Here is a 21804-nt window from a genome sequence, read left to right as displayed (position 1 = left end):
AGATGCTAAATTTGTCCCTGCAAAAGCCAGCAGACTTAAGTTGCTGTACTTGTACCAGTTGGTTATCTTCAATGTTAATTTCTCCATCATTAGTGGACCTGTCCTCAGATGTCAAAATCCTAAACTCTGAAGTTATCTCCTTTGAGACTCTCCTAAATAAATGTACTTTGGTTCGAACTATTGCTTAAAAGCTTTCTTGTGACTCAGTTCCAACTGTCCTATATACTGTGTAGAGCCTTGAGCTATGCTAAAGACACAAAATAAATATTCCCCTCCATGAATGCTGAATGATTTGCCAAGTTCCTCCAGCTTTGTGTGCATTCATCCAAGTTATTTACGTAGGTAAGAAGTCCCCAGTACCAACACCTCTGACACTGCTAATTACGATTTACTAACTAGAAAATGTGTTTGTATAAAAATCTTGGCCCCAGAAATATAAGCTTTCCCTGCTAAATAACTTCCCTAGAATCCTCAATGAAAATTTTAACTAGTCAGAAGCAAATATTTTAGCCTTTGAGCCTCTCCCATTAACATTACACATTTGAAATAGAGCAATTTATAATTTTGTTGGAAGAGAATTTGAGTTATGCCAGAAGTTAGCAGTTTTGAACACAGACATACAACACGGGATCACTATACAACAGCACAATGGGCTTTTGAATAAATTAGATCAAAAATCATGCTTGAGAAATCAATAAAAGGGGGTTGGAGGGTGCACATGCTAGTAAAATTGTTAGACATTTTTTGGGAAAAGCTAAGAAATCTCAAGTGGGAATGTACTTTAAGAAACTTAAGGATTTTCCAACAGCAACATATTGGAAAACAATAGAAAGACTATCTTTAGAGTTTGGGTAACAACAGGGCACACCTTGGTGTCACATTTCACTATTCCCAGGCTTTATAAAGCAGCAGGATTGAGAATGAAGCTCTCTGCAGTCCTACAGAAATATGCACAAATTTCAGCTCCTGGAGAGTACCTTGTATTGAGTTTGTAAGGTTATTTCCCCAAACCATCCTGTAGTGATTTATATTTCAATTCCTCCCCCCATATAGGATTATGATCTACCTCTTTCATTTCAAACAGACCTCTGCAGCAACTAATAGTTTCACTTCATTCCCAGAGCTGGATTTGCCTCTTCATCCTTGTGACTTGAAGTTCAATGCCGGGAATAAAGTAGTAGGGATAAGTTCATGTTTCCTCATTTCTTGAGCCACAAATTTGACACATCCTCAGTGTCCTCCATTTTCCCACTGACCCATGTTCCTCTCCAATTTGCCATCCACTAATGAGGCAGAAAAAAAGTCTGAGTCAAGTTCTTAAATTATTGAGAATATTCTAGAAGTGAAGTATACCTCTCCTCCTCCCAAGCCATTTAAGATTTTTTGTAATCTTTAGTAAGATTACCTCAAAGACCAGCTATGTGGGTATCATTGTTCTGCTCAGTGCTGAAAGGTTATGAATGGATGGATGTCAGGCCAGTAGGCACTATGGACGAAGACCAGTGAACACGAAGACAAGGGCAAGTCCCCTGTAGGATCGGAGGTCTGTGCAGGCCTAAGGTACACTTGTCAGTAAGTTTGGAGTTTGGGGTCCTGTCATCAGCAAGTTCTGCAAGTCGATACCAATGATCAAAGTCCAAAGGCTGATAGGAAGTCTGGAAGTTAAGGACCATGGTTGAGCCCTGGGTCTGAGTCCACTAGGGAAGTTGGAGGCACGATGTCAGCTAGTCCAATGTAGGCTAGAGGCCCAGAGGTGTCATGTCCTGTGGTTGAAGGGCTGTGAATGAGAGGGAGGAAAGGGGCTTGTTTTGCTGCTGCTAGACATGATGGGCATGCTGTGTTGGTGCCAGAATGTGGCAACACTTGTAGTCCTCCCCAGCACATCCTTGGGTTATGTTGGTTGTGGATGCAAACAGCACATTTCATTGTTTTGTTATTAGTGATAAATACATGAATCTGAATTGAACAAGATTTTTCTTCCATGTTTATTCTGTTCATGCATCTTTAAGTGTTTTCCCTCCTTATCACACTAGACCTACAGATAAATAAATCCCTGTTTCTTCTCCTTTATTTGCACAGCATGGTCATATTTGCTACATTCTATACCACAGAATCTAAGAATGAGAGCATCTCTAAGGTCACCACTCAGTGCAGTTCATCAGGTGTTTGTGTGTAGCAGCTTCTAAACTCAATATTTCTCTAGTTTATCTCACTAGACTCTATTCTATATACCTGGCAGGGTTTGCATAGTCTGTTAAAGGCACAAGTAATAGTTTTATATCCTCTGTCATTTCCTTACATGCCAATATAAATTCTCTGTAATGGGTCCATGTTTGCTCCTGCTTGTCATGCTATTTTTACCTACCTATAAGTGATTGCATGAGTTTGTCTTTACTACTAATCTTCCTTTATTTAAAAATGCCTTTATTGATTTCTTTGTTCTTCTGCTGTGTTCTAAGATGTTCCTGATCATCCGGCCTACTGCTATAACTGGCAAACTTTTAAAATTAATACCATCTTTAATTTCTCTCATTAGCCACAGTTGTTACTTTTATAACTATCACAGTTCCTTTAAATGCTAACCATCCACTGTTCATAAAACACTGTATCCCAATCATAGTCAAACCCCATTCCTTCATAATTTTCTTTTAGTTTTAGATCTTAGTCTGTCATACAATTTTACGAGCTTAAATTCAATCTTATCCTCTCTCTTCCCCAAAGATCCCTGATAGAATCAATGAATTCTTTTGCAGTGTACAATATCCAAAATAGCTTTCCTTAGCTGCTTCCTCAATGTATGATCAAGAATCTCATGCAAATTTATCTCCCTCCTCACTGCAGCAAATATTTTGACCAATTTTTATGAAGGTTAACATTTCCCGTGATTATACTGTGATAGTCCTGTTCCAAGCATTTCTCATTGTCTGATTTATGCCACACCTAATGTATCACAGTAACAATAAACTGTTAAGTTCCACTCGCCTGAAGATTTATTCACATGGATATTGCTGTTCCCAAATTGAACCATGCATTGAGAGCGATTTTGGTGCTTTCCTTAAACACAGCACAGAGGAGAGAAATTACTTGGATTTGATAGACAATTTCAGAGAATCAGAGATATAGAAGAGGAACAGGCCCTTCAGTACAAAGTCCAACCCAACCATCAGTTACCCATTTTTGCATGAATCCTACCCAAGCCCATTTTATTCTCCCTACATTCACTTAAACTTCAGACTAAATTTAAAGTCAACCACAATGCCTAAAGTTACACACAAGCCCAGCATGGGTCCAGGACAGCAGTCCTCCTTCCCTGAACGCCAATGAACCAAACAAAGTTTTAAAACCAATCCATTCAGTAGTTCCTTTGTTGATACTGGTTCTTTACTGTGGATTTTAGTGATTTGCTATCCCAGTAACTCTCATCTCAAGGTGGAGAATAGAAGCTTCTGCTTATCCCAATGGACTAGTAATTGAAAAGTCTGCCTTACCCTGTAGTTAATCCAAATTTTGTTTAAATTAATGGTATTTCACAAATATTTTCCACATTAACTCAAAGAAACTGTTTATTCAAAGTTTTTGTAAACAAGTTAGAAGAACAGGAACCATGCACGTATTTTAAAGCTTCACAACATGGTGTAACATCTCAGAAGCACAAAACCCATTACATTTCACCTGGGAAAGGAATCAGCCCTCGCCTGCTCTTTTAAAAAAAAAACCTGTGTAGAGAGCGAACCACGCTGATTCCTGACTACATGTGATAGTTACAGATTAAATATCAGGAATCAAGTTGAAGTGAACTTGAAATGAAATGAAGAAACTGATTGGTCAGGAGTTCTGTCAAAAATGAGTTGTAAAATTCACTTCTGTTTTTGTTAATAATTTATTTAAAACAGTGTTCCAATATCCACTCAATATGTTGAGGGATCCCACATTTCACAGAATCTATTGAAGACTACCTCACCCCATTTAAAGTTAGAACATTCATAAAGACTGAAATGAACCTTTTTTAAAACAATTTATGCTAAGATTTGATATTTCTAAAATCCAAATTTTTGCTCTTATCCATCTTCCCAAAGTATAAACTTTACAATCAAATTCTTACCTAATATTTAACATTCCAACTCTAAACAAGATTTGATATTGCAGTAATACATTTGCTTTTTCTGACATGTTTCAACAGTAGATTAGAGGGTTATACATTTAAACAATTTATAAAAACCACACATCTTAAAAAGAGCCAGTGCAACATTTTACTGCCATTATATATAGATGACTACAGCTGCAGTGTTCATTCCAACAAGATTGGCTAACTGTTTCTAGGAAGAAGAAAGACCATACCCAAAACACCATGTAGTGTTTGGTTTGTATTTTATTAAGTGCTACAGATGTGACAGCTAATTTTCACTGGACAGGCGACGTCCATCATTTAATCCTTTTTAAAATGCCCGTAGTTCTCTGTCCACCAAGCAACAATTTCAACTGACACGCATGTCATTCTGTACCAGTGTTTTCAAGATGGTTGATGGTCCGTTAACTGCTATAGGGTTCCGATGCATTGCAGCTCCCAGGTTCAGCAAACTGCCAGCACTATACCCAAACTGCAGGTAGCACTGTCCAGGTTTCATGACTCTCCCTGGAATTTATTTACATTGCAGTACACAAATCGTTGGAAGCAACAAAAGGAATGCACGCAGAAATCAATACCCAAACAATACTGCTGTTGAAGACAGTTCGGTTAATTTCATTTGCTCCATTATAAATTACTAGATATATCTACTGTATATAGTCACCTTGTTTGTTAAAACTTCAGAATGCATTCAATAGATTCTCATCACTTCTTCCATAGAACCAAGACAATATTCACTGCTTTCACAGAACAAGGCAATACTAAATCTGATAATCAGCTGTACAAGGCAAAATGATTATTTAGCTGTAGTTATCTTTTTAATAGAGTAGATTTCAAACAGACAATTTTTCCAATGTTACTTTGATTAACTGGAAAATAGCAGATTACTGCTGATTCAGTTAAGTTGCCGATTTTGTGTATTGATTTAGTGAACTCAACCGTTCAAAATAACTAAATTTTGTCCATAAAATCTTCAAAAGTACAAAATATACAAAAAATGTACAGAGGTAAACGAAACTTCCCCGCCCCTCCCCAGAATGTTTGAAATAATAAAAGTAATCTAAACAAGTTGCATTTCAACTTTAAGAAATACTAGTCTGAATCTCTTCCTTCTATTTCACCCAACATCGATACAAGTTCAAGTTTTATCAAGTAATGCACTTGTAAAAAGGCCAGGGCACACCATACAATGATTTTGCATTATTGCATTAAGTTTTCTAATCAGGATTCCTTCCAGGGCCCATTAAAACCCAGGCTCACTCTGGTATCAGAGAGTTACAAACCATTTTCTGCAAAGCGCCGCTTTTCAAATACAGCGGGATTGTTCACAGCCTCTGGAAGGTCTTGTTCCTCCTCGTCTGCCATTGGAAATGAAAATCAACAACGTTAGAAATGCAGCTTCAGAAATACTACTGAGTTGATTGATAGATTCGTAAGATACACTGAAAGTTGTTCCACAATATCAACACCTAATTTATTTTGTTTAAACCATTAGAATTTGGTAATCTTTCTTATCACCAATAACTTATGGCTTAGTAAGTGGCCATTGAGTCATGATAAAAAGCAAGTATTTGCAATGACAGTTGACCATGAAGGAAATAAAGCAAGATTTAGTCTTTACCCAATGTTTACACATGCATTCAAGCCTGCATTCCTGTGAGGACAATGGATCATAAATTTGCAGACTATCCTGCAATGTCTCTCCTTCCTCAGACTGAACATGGAAGCTAATGTATATGAACTATCTGCTGACTGATTCTACAACTTATGACTCACTTTCAATGACTCTACGACTCATTTTCAATATTTATTACTTATTGATTATAATTTTTTGAACATTGGTTGTTTGTGTGTCTTTGTATGTAGTTTTTCCAATAAGTTTAAAAACTTATTCAGCAATGCAGTATTGAGTAGGGCCTTCTGGCCCAACAAGCCGTGCCGTCTCAACAACTCCACAACCTTGATTAACCCCAACTTTAATCACAGGGTAATTTATAACAACCAATTAACTTACCCAGGACATCTTTGGACTGTGGGAGGAAACCAGAGCACCCAGAGAAAACCCATGCATTATGTGGAGGGCATACAGTACCTCCTTATAGAAAGGCACCGGAATTAAACTCCCAAATGCCCCAAGTTGTAATAGCGTCGTTCTAACTGCTATGTTACCATGGTACCCATTTCTATTGTGATTACCCACAAGAAAATGAATCTCAAGATAATATGTTGTACTTTGATAATAAACTTTACTTTGAACATTTAGGCCAATGAAAGATGGGCTAGTTCACAGTCTTCTTGCTGGGCATGACATATTAGATCCAGAATATCCTTAGTGACTGAAAAAAGGCATGTTTTCAAACAGCCTTTGATAAGGTTTCAAACACTGTCACAAAAACTAAGGGCACTGAATATATTAGAAAGATAATTGGTTGAAAGTTAAAGCAAAGTAGAAATAAATGGATTTTTCCAAAGATGTGGGCTATAACTAACACAAGAATCAGCACCGAGTCCTCAGCTTCTTACCAGATTATAGTAACTTACATCCAAGTTTGCCAAAGATACAAAAATAAGTTAGAAAAGTCAGTTGGGAAGATGTGGAGTCTACAAAGTTGTATGACTGAGTTGCAAGTTGGCAGAAGGACTATGGGAAGAGGCAGAGTTGTCAGCTTGAATGGGAGAATAAAAACAAGTGCTGATGGGCAGTGAGATCTTAATGTACGAGTTAACATGCAAGTATCATCATTAGAAAGTATAATGATAAGTTGGCTTTATTGCAGAGTTCATAGAACAAGTCTTAATGAAATTATAAATGGCCTATCTGGAATACCTGTGCAGTTTTAGGCTCTGTACAGTGGGCTTAGAAGTGGTGCTGCATTTACATTCATACCCAAATGACAGGAATTTTCTCAAAACATTGAAATGCAAGGTTATGGTAGGGATTCCTGGGATGGATGCTGGGAGGAGAGTCTCTAGATTGCAAAGCCTGGAACGAGTTGGTGAAATCTCACAATAAAATATTGTCCATATGGGATTGTAGATGAACAGAAATTGTCACACACAATAGTTGTAAATTTTTGCTATTCTATACCCCAATAGACGATGGATACTCAAATGAGTACATCTGTGGATGCTGAGGAATTAGGAACTGCCATAAGTTAACTGTAAGAATCTGACTCAAGTGCTGCATGGATTACTTCTGTTTTCATGTACGTGTATGTTCTGGCAGTTTTAAACAGACTTGCTCAAAGTGTTTTGGAAAGTATACAAGACAAATTACAGTAAGAAATACCTTTTGAATGCAATTAATTTCCAAAAGTTGTACTTTCCGTTGGTAATCCCTAGATTTCTGGGCTGCCACACTTTATGGAGACCCAAGAGGTCAATACTTTACAGGCTAAGTGAGTATAACTTGTATATTTTTACACTTCATTTTGTCTGTTCCTTATACAGAGGTTTAAGATTATTCCCTAGGGGTAGAATAAAAATTGACATTAACATTCAACGAAGTAACAAAAAAAAGTCATTTTGGTCCTTCGAGGCTGCTCCACCATTTAAAAATCATAATTGATCTTCTACCTCCATGTCATTTTCCTGAACTATCCTCTAGTGATTTCCAGTTGAAATTAGCTCAGTGACTGAACTGTCACAATCCCAAGGACAGAGAATTCCAAACTTTCATCACCCTGTGTCAAAAGAAGATTCTTAACCCAAATGGCCTGCCCCTTCATTCTGAGATTGTAACTCCTGGTTCTAGGCTCTCAAACAGAACAAACGTCCTCCCTACAAACAGTTTGTCGGGTCCTAGAAGAATGTTGAAAGTTTCAATGAGAACTTGTTTTTCTAATGTTATAGTCTACTCAACCTTTTCCCTCATCCCTAGAAGCAGTCCTGAAAGTGTTGCTGCACACCCACTATTTTAAGTACTTTTAGTAAGGAGACCAAAACTGTACACAGCACTCCATTGTACCAAAACTATGCAATTGCAATAAAATATTACTCCTGTATTCAAATCTGCTTGAGCCATAAAGTAGAGCACAGAAACAGGCCCTTTGGCCCATGTAGTCCATGCTGAAACCATTTAAGCTGCCTATTCCCATCAACCTGTACCAGAACCATAGCCCTTCAACTCTCCACTATCCATGTCCCTATTCTTACACCTTAAAATGGAGCTCACATGCACCCCTTGTCTTGGCAGCTGATTCCACACACTCATGATACTGAGTGAAGTTTCCCCTCATGTTCCCCTTAAACTTTTCACCTTTCACCTTTAACCCATGACCTCTGGTTGTAGTCTCACCCACACTCAGTGGAAAAAGCCTGGTTGTATTTACCCTATCTACAATCCTCATAATTTAGCATACGTCTATCAAATCTCTTCTCAGTCTTCTACGTTCTAAAGAATACAGTCCTAATCTATTCAATATTCCCTTATAACTTAGGTCCTCCAGACCCGACAACATCCTTGTAAATTTTCTCTGTACTCTTTCAATCTTGTTTACATTTTCCTGTAGGTAGGTAACCAAAACTGCACACAATACTCCAAATTAGGCCTCACCAACATTTTATACAACTTGAGCATAACATCCCATCTCCTGTACTCAATACATTGAATTATGAAGGCCAATGTGTCAAAAGATTTCTTTATGACTCTATCTACCTGTGACACCATTTTCAACAAATTATGGACCTGTATTCCCAGATCCCTTTGTTCTACCACACTCCTTACTGCCCTCCCGTTCACAGTGTGAGATCTACCCTGGTTGATCTACCAAACTGCAAATCCTCGCACTTGTCTGCCTTAAATTCCATCTGCCATTTTTCAGCTGATTTTTCCAACTGATGCAGATCCTTCTGCAAGCCATTATAGCTTTTCTCACTGTCCACTACACTCCCAGTCTTGGTGTCATCTACAAATTCACCAATCCAGTTAACCACATTATCCAGATCATTGATATAAATGACAAACAACAAAGGACCCAGCACCGATCCCTGCAACGCACCACTAGTCACAGGCCTCCAGTCAGAGGGGCAATCCTCTACTACTACCCTCTGGTTTCTCCCACAAAGCCAACGTCTAATCCAGTTTACTACCTCATCCTGAATGCCGAGCAACTGAATCTTCTTGACCAGCATCCCATGCAGGACCTTGTCAAATCTCTTACTAAAGACAATGCAGACAACATCCACTGCCTTGCCTCCAACCATTTTCCTGGTAACTTCAAAAAACTAAGATTGGTTAGACACGAACCCATGCTGACTATCCATGTTTATCCAGATACTTATTATATTATACTACACTGAGAAAGACAAAACAATCTAGATGGTTTCCCAAACATGAGGAAATCTGCAGATGCTGGAATTTCAAGCAACACACATAAAAATTACTGCCTGGCCTGCTGCGTTCACCAGTAATTTTTATGTGTGTAGATGGTTTCCCTATCACTTACTGCATATGCCTGTTAGTATTCAGTGTCTCATAACACATCCAGGTCTCTGACCAATCTTATCCACCCTCACCAGCTAAAACCTTAGCTACAAAGTTCTAAGACTTGTAAGTAGTTTATAAGTTATCCTTGTGACTGCATAGTTTCCACCAACATTCCAAAGATGTACAGGTTAGGGTTAGTGAGTTATGGGCATACTATGTTGGTACTGGAAGCACGACGACACTTGCGGGCTTCCCCAGCATGTCCTCAGACTGTTGGTCGTTGATGCAAATGATGCATTTCACTGCATGTTTCAATGCACATGTGACAAAGCTAATCTTTATCTTTATCATCTGTTTTGTTCTTGCCCATTTAACTTCTCTATATTTTTCTGTAGGCTGCTTTACAATTTCCTCCTATTCACATCCCAGGTAGTTTTTTTTAAGTCATAAAAAACTTGGAAATAGACTTTCATTGGTTCTATTACTCTATTACAGATTTATTGAGTGTGTCCGTAAGAAAATGAATCTCAGGGTTTATATGGCAACATACATGTACTTTGATAATAAATTTACTTTGAACTTCAGGTCTCTTCAGCCAGATTACTAATACAGATTGCGAGTAGCTGGGCTACTCCTGCAGTATTCAACTAATCAGAGATTATCAGACTGAGCCAGATCCATTTGTTCACACTCTTTTCTACCAAATAACCAGTTGTTAATCCATATTCATATATTACCCTCAATTGTGAAGGCACAAGGGAAGGCGGATACAGGAACATGGAAGAACTCGAGGTCAGGCACCCTCTGTGGAATTAGGGTTTTGATCTGAAACAATGACGACTCCTTTTCTCCCACAGATGCTATTTGACCCGTTGAGTTCCTCCAACAAATTGTTGCTCCCTGAATTCTGTGTTCTAACCTTGTTGACCAACCTCCCACGTGGGATCTTATTAAATGCCTTCCAAAAATCCAAATAAACCTCACCCCTGGTTTCTCATTATTCCACTGGTCACATTTTTATAAGAACTCTAGTAAATTAAACATATTGCACAACATTAACTTGTATTGAGTAATATACATGGTGTGAAATTAAAATGACCAAAGTACTGTAATCTTCCAATTTCACGACACTTCACTCAAGTTTTACATCAGTTTTTAATACACTGAGAATGTATGGGGTTTTGCTGGCCTGGCCCAATGTAATAATTCAGAAAACAAGTTTAGACACTGGCATGGTACAACCCAAATTCAGCTATTAAAAATCCTTTTACTATTCAGTGTGCCGAATGGCCTCCTGTAGTGTACTGTTTCATTCTTCTATCAACAAGCTGTTTCTCTCAAATGCTTCACCAATGCGTTTGTGGTTATGTCAAAGGCAAGCCAATACTGTTTTATAATGGCAATAAAGATGATACTGCAAAACGCTTCCCTCTTCTGCTCAACATCAATACAAACAGATCAGCCCAAATGGTCTCTGAAAGATTTCAGGCTCATGCAATCATCTTCTTTCTGATCTTCATTGATCAGCTGGAAGGAAAATCTCTCCAAATTTCCCCACTTGGCTATGGCTTGCTACATTTCTTGCAGCACTTGACCTACAAATTCTGCCATGTGGCCCAACTCCACTTCCATGCAAAATATAAAACTTAAATTTGAAAAAAATCTGAAGCACAAATACCCAGCACAAACTGCTCTCTCCCAGATATAGACATGTGCCTCCCCTTTCTTTTCAAAGAAACAATTCCTATATCAGGGAGTCATGGTAGCATAGTGCTTCACAATGTTTTACAGTACTGGCAACCAGGGTTCAATTCCAACCGCTGTCTGTAAGCAATTTCTATGTGTCTCCCCCTGACCATGTGGGTTTCCACCAGATACTCCAGTTACCTCACATAGTCCAAAGACACACTCAAAGAAATTGTCCCGTGATTAGGCTAGGGTTAAATCAGGGGTTGCTGGGCAGCACAGCTCGAAGCACTGGAACAGTCTAATCCAAGCTGCATCTCAATCAATTAATAAATAAAACTGTATTCGATTAGCTAAAAAATGTTTTGAGATCTGAAAGGACCATGAAAGAGACCATAGAAATTCTAGATACTGTTTCATACAAAGTCTCCTCCCAAACAATATCTGGCACTTTAGATCAAGACAGGTGGGAAAATCATCCTTCGTTCAAGCAGTGTAGAAACCTATCTTCCCACCTTCGAAAATGGATCATAAAAGTAGATGAAATGTGAATATCAGGAATGACTGTGTCTAGTTAGTGAACATTACATCAGAAAGCAGCTGTTACCAACTAGATACTGGACAGGCAAGAATTGTCGCCTAGATCCTCAGGAAATTAAAGTGTCACTTTTTTCTCCACAGCTTGGCAAGTGATGGAGAAGAAAACAAAATGGGTTTCTTCAGGCATGAAATAATTCCATGAGGATTCAGGCTGAAAGTCAACCCTCTTCATTGTTCAGATCCATCCCCAATCACAGGTATTTAAGCTGTCCACCATTTCAAGTTGCTACATTGGTAAATTGCTTTATTATTGTCACATGTACCAAGGTACAGCGAAAAATTTCTTGTATAACATCCATGTAGATCAATTCATTACAATGGTGTATCAAAATAATATAAAATAATAACAGCATGCAGAATGAAGTGTTACAGCGCAGAGGAAGTGCAGTGCAAGTAGCCAGCAAGGAGCAAGGTCATAACGAGATAAATTAAGGTCAGGGTCCATCTTATCATTCACTGGTGTTGTAGCAAGATAGACATTGCCCTTGACCATAGTGGAAAGTGCTTTAAGGCTTTTGTATGTTCTCAACATATCCTGAGACTTAAGACTAATGTGTTGGCCCACATGGGTTGATCTTTCCAGAATACCAATTCACTATCTCAAAGCTGCCCCAGTCTGCAGTTCCACAATATCCTTCAATGTTTTGAGTTTCAACAAACATCTCCCCTTCCTCTAAGGGAAAGATCAAGCTTTAACAGCCTTAAAATCCTGAACTTCCTTCAGATCTTCCTCCTTTTAATTTCCTAACTCCATTTTGTTACGGGTCCTGTGGCACATTTACTATTCCTTTTCCTAAATGATCAGTCCTAGGACCTTCATGTCCCTATTTCACCCGCCTGAACTCCATGCTCTTCTACCACCTTTTTCTCTGACTTTCTTTAGATAGGAATCTATGACAATCTAAGCAGAGCTAATGAATATGCACGTGTTTTATCAGCATTTAAAACTAATTGGAATGAGAGGGTAAGGTCAATTGAATCCAGTTAAAATGCAGTAATTTCAGGACAATAATCACAATCAATCTACAGCAAATATACTTTCATTCAAGCACACTAAACAGATGCTAGCAAAACACCAAGTGAATATTTAAGGCACTAATTAGGAAAACTCATGCAACACATTATGCTGAGCAAGAAACTATTGCACCTAGTAATATAATCATTGACCCATTTTCAGCACCCCTTGTAAATAACATGTTAGATGCCTAATGAAATCAGTGCATATGCAGATTAGTGTCAGCTGAGTTATGCGCACTCTTGCAGCAACAGAGAAGATTGCAACCAAATACTGTGGTTTAATAAATATGTACACGTAATAAAATACCAAGTTTCAGGAAAGCAATGTTGATTGCAAATGACAACCATAATTAAAACTTTAAAGCTTCACAATAAATATTAACTCATTTAGTGCAATGCTATTTACCAAGATAAAAAATAAAATGGAGAAAACATTTTAAGGTAAATTTAAATACAATGAACTAAAAGCCAAAATTAGATTAAATGCAACCTGACTCTTCATTCTTTCCACTAGTTCTAACATTCAGTTGATACTTAACTGTACAGCACAATAAATAGCAAGACAAAACCACACATCAATGATTAAACTATCAAGATGCAAAAACAAAATTTCATTCAAAATGAAAAGTGACAAACATGAAAGCAGTGTGCATATCACATTGAAACTAGATAAACCTCTATATGTCTATCAGTAGTTTATGTTGAAAAGAAAATGATGCCAATGCATTGGAGGGGTTGGGGTTTGCATGTAGTTATCAGCAGGCAAACTGACCAAAGCAGAGAAGCAGATGGTAACATGCAGACAAAACTGAAACTAAATCTAAATGTGTTATCTGCATGAAGATTTACTTTGAAAAGATCATTATCCATTTGCTAGACTTCCAAATTGGTTTAGAATGCTGTCAATTTACGATAGATTGTATTTAGGTACTTAAACTATTTGAGAGTGTATTTAATTGATTTTATACTCATTTCTAAAGTTCCCTTTAATCATTTATTTGGTTGAGATAGTGATGAGCAGACAGTGATACATTTGGCAGGGAAATTGGACTTAAACTGATTAAATGGTACAAGAGAAGGCCCATATATTTGGAAGGGGCTGATCAACTTTTACTCTGTCTCCTCAGCTCTCATCAAACAATAACATAGAAATGTTGGTCACTAGGAGAGGGGAAAACATGTGCGGTGTGTTTATACTTGAGCAGTGTGCAGTTCTGTGCCAATTCATCACTACTTTTCCACCACTGCAACCGGCTCAGTCTCCTGGAACAGAAGTTGAAAAGGTTATGTCTTTCCAAGGCGCTAAAAACTCCTGCCAGTTTGTAGATTCAGTCTATGAAGGAGTTCAAATAAAACTAATAAACTAAAATTGCAATCCTATTCAAGTAATTTCAAGCTGTTCTTTTCAACTCCGGTAGGTTATAAAGTTGTAGGTCACTAATCAGTTTTGATTAGTTTTCCAAAATGTTAGGCATAAATACCAAGATCAGCACAACGTCAAGAAGTGAATGTCCTGTTCGGTGCTATACTGTTGCTTGCTTTAAATTAGAAAAGACTTCAGCCTTCAACATGACCAGGTGCAGTTCCCAATGTTGCACAAGATAATTGTTTAATTAAACGGTGCATTCTCAAATCAAAATGTTAGACCACAAGATATAGGAGCAGAACTAGGCCATTCAGCCCATCCAGTCTATTCCACCATTCCATCATGGCTGATTCCGGAACCCACTCAACCCCATACACCTGCCTTCTCGCCATATCCTTTGATGCCCTGACCAATCATGAAATTATCAACTTCTGCCTTAAATATACCTATGGACCTGGCCTCCACCACAATCTACGGCAGAACATTCCACAGATTCACTACTCTGGCTAAAAAAAGTACCTTCTTACCCCTGTTCTAAAAGGTCACCCTTCAACTTTGAGGCTTTGGATACCCCCACCACAGGAAACATCTCCACCATCCACCCTATATAGTCCTTTCAACATTCGGTAGGTTTCAATGAGATCCCTCACCCTCCCGCGCCCCCCCCCCCCCATTCTCCTAAGTTCCACTGAGTACAGGGCCAAAGCTGCCAAATGCTCCTCACATGTTAACCCCTTCACTCCCAGAATTATCTCGCGTACCTCCTCTGGACTCCCTCCAATGACAACACATCCTTTCCGGGATTTGGGGCACAAAACTGTTGACAATACTTCAAGTGCAGCCTGACTAATGTCTTATAAATGCTCAGATTATCTGTTTTTATATTCTATTCTCCTTGAAATAAATGCCAACGTTACATTTGCATTCTTTACCACAGACTCTCATAAAATGCTGAAGGACCTCTGCAGGCCAGACAGCATCTATGGAAAAAAAGTACAGTCGACGTTTTGGGCAGAGTCCCTTCGGCAGGAAGGGTGTCAAGGTTCTAGCTGAAGGGTCTCAGCCCGAAATGTTGACTGTACTTTTATTTTCCCCCTCATCGATGCTGTCTGGCCTACTGAGTTCCTCCAGCATTTTGTGTGTTGCTTTCATTTCCAGCATCTGCAGATTTTCTCCTGTTTACCACAGACTCAACCTGTAAATTAACCTTCTGGGAGTCTTGCACGAGGACTCCCAAGTCCCTCTACATCTCTGCTGTTTGAACCTTCTCCCCATTTAGATAATAGTCTGCGCTATTTTCCTTTTACCAAAACGCATTATCATACATTTCCCGACACTGTATTCCATCTGCCAATTTTTTGTCTATTTTTCCCATTTGTCCAAGTCCTGCTGCAATCGCATTGCTTCCTTAGCACTACCTACCCCTCCACCTATCTTTGTATCATCAGCAAACTTTGCCACAAAGCCATCAATTCCATTATCTAAATAATTGACGAGCAATGTGAAACGTAGAGGTCCCAATACTGATTCCTGAGGAACACCACTACACTCTGGCAGCCAACCAGAAAAGACCACTTTTATTCCATTCACTACCTCCTGCCCGTCAGCCATTCCTCTATCCATGCCAGTATCTTTTCCTGTAACGCCATAGGATTTTATCTGAAGGAGCCTCATTTGTGGCATCTTATCAAATGCTTTCTGAAAATCCAAGTAAATGATATCTTTTGTCTACCCTGCTTGTTACTTTCTCGAAGAACCCTAACAGATTTGTCAGGCAAGATTTCCCTTTACAGAAACCATGCTATCTTTGACTTATTTTATCATTAGTCTCCAAATACCTCAAAAGCCCATCTTTAATAATAGACTCCAACATTTTCCCAACCACTGAGGTTAGGCTAACTGGTCTACAATTTCCTTTCTTTTGCCTTCCTCCCTTCCTAAAGAGTGGAGTGACATTTGCAATTTTCCAGTGACTCTTGAAAGATCATGACTAATGCATCCTTTACCTCTTCAGCAACCTCTTTCAGAACTCTGGGATGTAGTCCATCTGGTCCAGGTGATTTATCCACCTTAAGACCTTTTCCTTTATAATACTGTAGTACATTTTCCTTTGTAATAGTAATGGTTCTCACTCCTGCTCCCTGACACTCACAGACCTCTGGCACACTGCTAGTGTCTTCCACAGCGAAGACTTAAGCAAAGTACTCTAAGTCCATCTGCCATTTCTTTTTCTCCCATTACTACCTCACCAACATCATTTTCCAGTGGTCCAATATCAACTGTCACCTCCCTTTTACTCTATATAACTGGAAAAGCTTTTTAGTATCCTGCCTTATATTATGCCCTTATTTCATCTTTTCCTTTCTTATAGCTTTCATAGTTGCTTTTTGTTGGATCTTAAAAGCTTCCCAATCATCCTACTTCCCACTCTCTTTTACTACCTTTTATGCTTTTTCCTTGGCTTTATGCAGTCCTTAACATCCCTTGTCAAACACAGTTGCCTACCCTTGCCATTTGAGAACAATTCTGTGGGATGTATCTATCCTGTGCCTTGTGAGCTATTCCCAGAAACATCACCCACCTCTTCTCTACCATCATCCCCGCCAGTATCCTCCTCCAATCCACCTGGGCAAGCTCCTTTTCTCATGCTTATAATTCTCTTTATTCCATTGTGATACTATTACATGTGACTTGTGCTTCTCCCTCTCAAATTGCAGTATGAATTCAATCATATTATGATCATTGTCTAAGAGTTCCTTTACATTAAGATCCCTAATAAGATCTTGGTTATTACACCCAATCTAAGATAGCCTTTCTCTGAGTAGACTCAAGCACAAGCTGCTCTAAAAAGCCATCTCATAGGCATTCAACAAATTCCCTCTCTTGCAATCTGACACCAACCTGATTTTCCCAATCCTCTTGCATATTTAAGTCCCCCATTACAATGTCATGTTACCCTCTTCTATCTCTTACCAACAGAGCCACACCACTGCCTATACCTCCCTGCCTGTCCTTTCAATGCAAAGCATATCCTTTGATGTTAAGCTCCCAACTATGGCCTTTTTTCAACAGTGATTTAGTGATGCCCACATCATACTGACCAATCTCTAATTGCACCACAAGTTCACCCACCTTATTCCGAATGCTATACACATTTGAATACAGCGCCTTCAGTCCCGCATTTTTTCCCCTTTTGAATTTTGCCTCCGTGGTACAATTTAACTCTTTGCTTTGTCTGCATTTGTACCCAACCATTGGCCTGTCCTTCCTTACATTTATGTTACACCCATCTACTTGTAAACCTGCTGACTTTCATACTGGATCTTTCATACTGGTTCTTTCATACCAGTTCCCATGCCCCTGACATATTAGTTCAAACCGCTCTCAAAAGCTGTAGTAAACCTGCCCACAAGAATATTGATAATCTTTCCCAAACCAGACCAAGTGCCCTGCACAGTGTTTCCCAAAGACTAAGGTGGCTGGGAAACAAGAGGCTTCAGAGACAGATGTACATCACTGGCAAAACTCACCACCAATATAAGGTCAATAACTAATAAGGGAAAGTTAACTAAAATTTGATTTTAAAAAAAACTGCAACATCACAAACTGAGCTAAGAAACTAAACTTTGTTTTGTATTCACCCAGTCCATGAGATGGCAGATATTTTTACCTCAAGCCCTGTAATCTCAAATTAGGTAGAAATAAACCACAAGCAAGAAAGATTTTATCATTCTAAAATGTGACCTTAAGAGGTGCTAAGCACAGAATGAACTAGTACAGCCAGAACGAAAGACCTTATTTGTACATCTTATCTTGGGGTCTCAAATGATCTGAAATTTCAATGCACTGAAAATCTCGGAGCATCTTCAAATGGTCTTAAACAAGATGGCAAAAATCGAAGTAAAATGTAAAGTTAAAAATGATTAGAGGAACTGAATTGGGAGAGGCTCTGAATGACCAGGGGAACAGAAATGCAAAAGTGAAAGGTGGTGAAAAGATGGCTTTCAAAATTTGGAATAACTTTTTTATTTCACGGTCAGGTGCTTTATTTTACAAATGTAGCCAGAGATTTATTTAAGTTAATTAAAATAAGCATAGTCCTAATGTAGATAAAGCTAATTAAAACTGATGTGCATCCTGGAGAAAGCTCACCAGCTTAATGGCTGGAGCACAGAAATATTCAGCAGATAACACACTTAGATTTAACACAGCTCTTGGTTTCAAGGAAATGAGGCCCAAGCTCACCTTGGACGTCTTCTTCCCCACCATCACCATCCTCTTCCTCATTGTAAGCCAGTTCGGCCTGCTTGTCTGCCTCGTACTCACCCACATTACCATCATCCCCATTATAATCCGCCACTTTAGAGTCATGTTGCGGATCAGCTGGGGATTCATTTTCATCAAAGAACTGGCCTGAAGAATCCAAGTCAGAAGAGAAAGAAAGCAGAGGGGGGGAGAAAAAGACAGAAATCTACATTGTAAATGGAGAATAAGGATTTTTTTTTTATTATTTCAAGAGGATGCCACAGAAACCTGACTATCTCCACACTTTCTTTTTGGAATTCTGAATTTTATTCCCAATTGATGCAAAACGAAAGTACAGAGCAATGGATTAAAACACCAAGCTCAGTTAAAGCTCCAAATATCAACATGTTGGCAACCTGTTTCTCTCAGCCTATTCAATGGTGCGCTGCCCAATATAATTCTACAGCTCTCTTAATAAAAGAATTCAAACTAAAATCTGGATCTGTCAAAATAGGACACCAGCTCTTTATAGCAAAATTGAAACAGATGGAATTAACAGCAAAGAAACAGTCCATTTAGATTTAGTGCACACCTGTATTCAGAAAGCAAAGTAAATCTGAAATAAAAATTGAATGCTAAAACACTCAACAGGTTGGGCAGCATTTATGTAAAGAGAAATTTAACATTTTGCATTGTTGACCGTTTAGAAAGATTGATAACTTTCATCTGATCATTTCCAGTATTGTTTTCTACATCTATATTGTTCAATTAAGGCATAACAAAAATGGCTAATCATGGCTCAAATGCATGAAACTTTAATAATGGGGAAGAAGGAAATAATTAAAATCTACAGAAAAAATGTGTTTCTAATATGAAATAAAAATGTGCAAGTGAAATAACAGAAAATAGTCCCAAAACACAAGGTGGCAACAGCTTTTATCTCAGGTTAGGAACCCAAGATGTTATTTTTTGTTTAACATTCACTGCCTAGTTTACAGAATATTTCTATTATATTTGTTCTAGTTAGTATTAACTTTCACCCCACATTACAAAAACCAGAAACATTTTAAATTAGGTACCTTTTCCCCTTGCGCTGCCTACCCATCATTCTCAAACCAAAACTTTTTATATATAACCCAGGTACATTCCTAATTAGGTTTAAAATTTAGGCAGGCTTTTGCCGAATCTAATACAAAAGATTCAAGACTTTGTGGATTAATGCATCTTTTGAAATGGAACATAGTTCAGATTAAGTCAAATTTAAAGTGAAAGGCTGGGAAATCTCTACCTTCAGTAAAAACATGAACTTTCTAGTAAAAGCTTTAAGGAATTAAAATTTTGCTTCAAATCCCTAATTTAAGCATTTATATACTGTATACTATTCACTATGAAGATGACAGATGAATAATACTTGGATAAAATTGGGGGAAGTATGAACCTAGTGGCCTGACTGCCACAAATCTATGTAGCATTAACCATTATAACCATTTGAATTCACAATAGGGCAATGATAGCAGATTGTAATAAAAATATGATGCGTCAAAAAGAACTATTTATACAATGATGGGTAGCCCAACTTTGCCATGGAGGGTTGGGCATAACGTTAGCAAACCCATCCCATAAAAACCTAGAGCTACAGAAACGGCAACAGAAGCTCCAAAGACCTCATCCCTGGGAGAGGAAGGACCTTTGAAAATGGGCTACACCTGGGAACAATTTGAAAGACTGGCCCCGGGCAGAGGACTCTAGTGAGCTGCCGTCAGCGATCTAGGCCCCAGTAGGGGTGATGGGCTTAAGTATGGTGGCTCAGTCGCTATTTATTGGCCAGACTTTGCCAGGATTTCAACTGCAAGACAATTTCATCAGAAGAAATCAACCCCATGAGGATGATTTTCATTCAAAATGAATGAAATCTGTACTTCAAACTAATGCTTCAGCTTGTAGCTAGTTTTAGAATATTTCATTTGTTTATTGGAAATTAAATATTCATTATGGAAAGAGTCTTACTTACTCCCTCCTACTGTTAGTGAAATCATACGCCTGAAAGAACTGTCCTTATTTAGGAATCATCTCCATATTCCTCAATCTTTTCTAACACACAAGAGTCTCAAAGAAAAATTGCTTGGTTCAGTTGATTAAAAAATGGCAGAATGGTTAATACTGAGCAAGAGATTAAGCTGCAAAAAGGCAGTTGAACAAGTCAGTTAAGCATAAGATTCAATTAGAACTGCAAAGAAATACTTGGCAAGGGCACACAACACAAGGAAATACACAATAAATGCTGGGACAGTTTAGAACGAAGATCTTGAAGTAGATAGTTTTGATCACCATAATAAAGGAAGTTATAATGAAGGATGGAGGGGAGATTTGCAAACACCACCAAAGCTGCAGAATTTTAGTTACGCTTAGAAATATGTGAAGATGGCATTGTTTTCCTTGGGACAGAGGTTGACATTCAATTTAGGTGCACAAGATAGAGATACTTGTAACAAGGAGCACTTCTATTTAAATGTCAAAAGGTTTGGGGACAGATCAAAAGAGAGTTGAGACATTGTTGACTCACTGCTGAGAGTCTAGACCTCTCTTCCAAAAGGATGAAGGCAGAACCACTCACACTTACAAGGTCTATGCATAAGTAACCAGAGTCCCATACACTACTTCCTGGAGTGGACAATGAGTGGAATGGTCTCTTTCCATTCCTCAAGACTCCATGACAGCCATAATGATGGCAAGGATTAAAAACAGAATTCATAATGTGCAACCCAATGAATTTGAGACATGTGTTAGTCAGCGTCATTAGCTATGACTATCCTCAAGGTGGTTCAGTGTCGGCCTGGAGGTTTCATCATAAAACCTTCCAATCTCTACAGTGCCTTACACGAAGAGTCATTATTCCCCTTCCACCCCCCTTTCCAACCTCTTTCTCTTCAGCAAAGAGCCAGAATTTTCATACAAATTTTCAGTGAAATTTAAGAACTTCTAATATTTAATCTTCCAACTGGGATGCTCAACACACATCCCTTGGAGCCTCCAGGTTTGGCAATCTTACATAACACTCTCCAGAGATAACACATGACCATTTACTTCTCCCCCACAAAACACTGGTTGTTTTACTAAACAACAGGAATTCTGCAGATGCTGGAAATTCAAGCTATACACATCAAGGTTGCTGGTGAACGCAGCAGGCTAGGCAGCATCTCTAGGAAGAGGTACAGTCGACATTTCAGCCGAGACCCTTCGTCAGGATTAACTGAAGGAAGAGTTAGTAAGAGATTTGAAAGTGGGAGGGGGAGGGGGAGATTCAAAATGATAGGAGAAGACAGGAGGGGGAGGGAT

The 21804-nt window shown here is 38.6% G+C and overlaps 1 protein-coding gene and 1 long non-coding RNA gene across 3 annotated transcripts in view; one reads left to right on the top strand and one right to left on the bottom strand.

Annotated features, from left to right (window-relative positions):
• LOC140209658 (uncharacterized) overlaps positions 1-21804 on the top strand; it is a 52126-nt gene that overhangs the window by 15012 nt on the left and 15310 nt on the right. Inside the window, exon 2 of the long non-coding RNA XR_011889042.1 lies at positions 11922-12037. This is a non-coding gene — a long non-coding RNA (uncharacterized lncRNA). The remainder of the gene's footprint in view (positions 1-11921; positions 12038-21804) is intronic.
• golm2 (golgi membrane protein 2) overlaps positions 3531-21804 on the bottom strand; it is a 91371-nt gene continuing 73097 nt past the window's right edge. Inside the window, exons 10-11 of one of the 2 annotated variants that reach the window (XM_072277990.1) lie at positions 18469-18636; positions 3531-5484 (exon numbers count right to left, since the gene is read on the bottom strand). In XM_072277990.1, the coding sequence (XP_072134091.1) occupies positions 5402-5484; positions 18469-18636 (251 nt within the window). In that variant the 3' untranslated portion in view covers positions 3531-5401. The remainder of the gene's footprint in view (positions 5485-18468; positions 18637-21804) is intronic. The other variant, XM_072277991.1, reaches the window with a different exon arrangement.

Source organism: Mobula birostris, chromosome 14, assembly GCF_030028105.1.
Source record: "Mobula birostris isolate sMobBir1 chromosome 14, sMobBir1.hap1, whole genome shotgun sequence".
Lineage (NCBI taxonomy): Eukaryota > Metazoa > Chordata > Chondrichthyes > Myliobatiformes > Myliobatidae > Mobula > Mobula birostris.
Note: the sequence above shows the minus strand (reverse complement) of the source record. Positions and strands in the feature narration are given on the sequence as shown.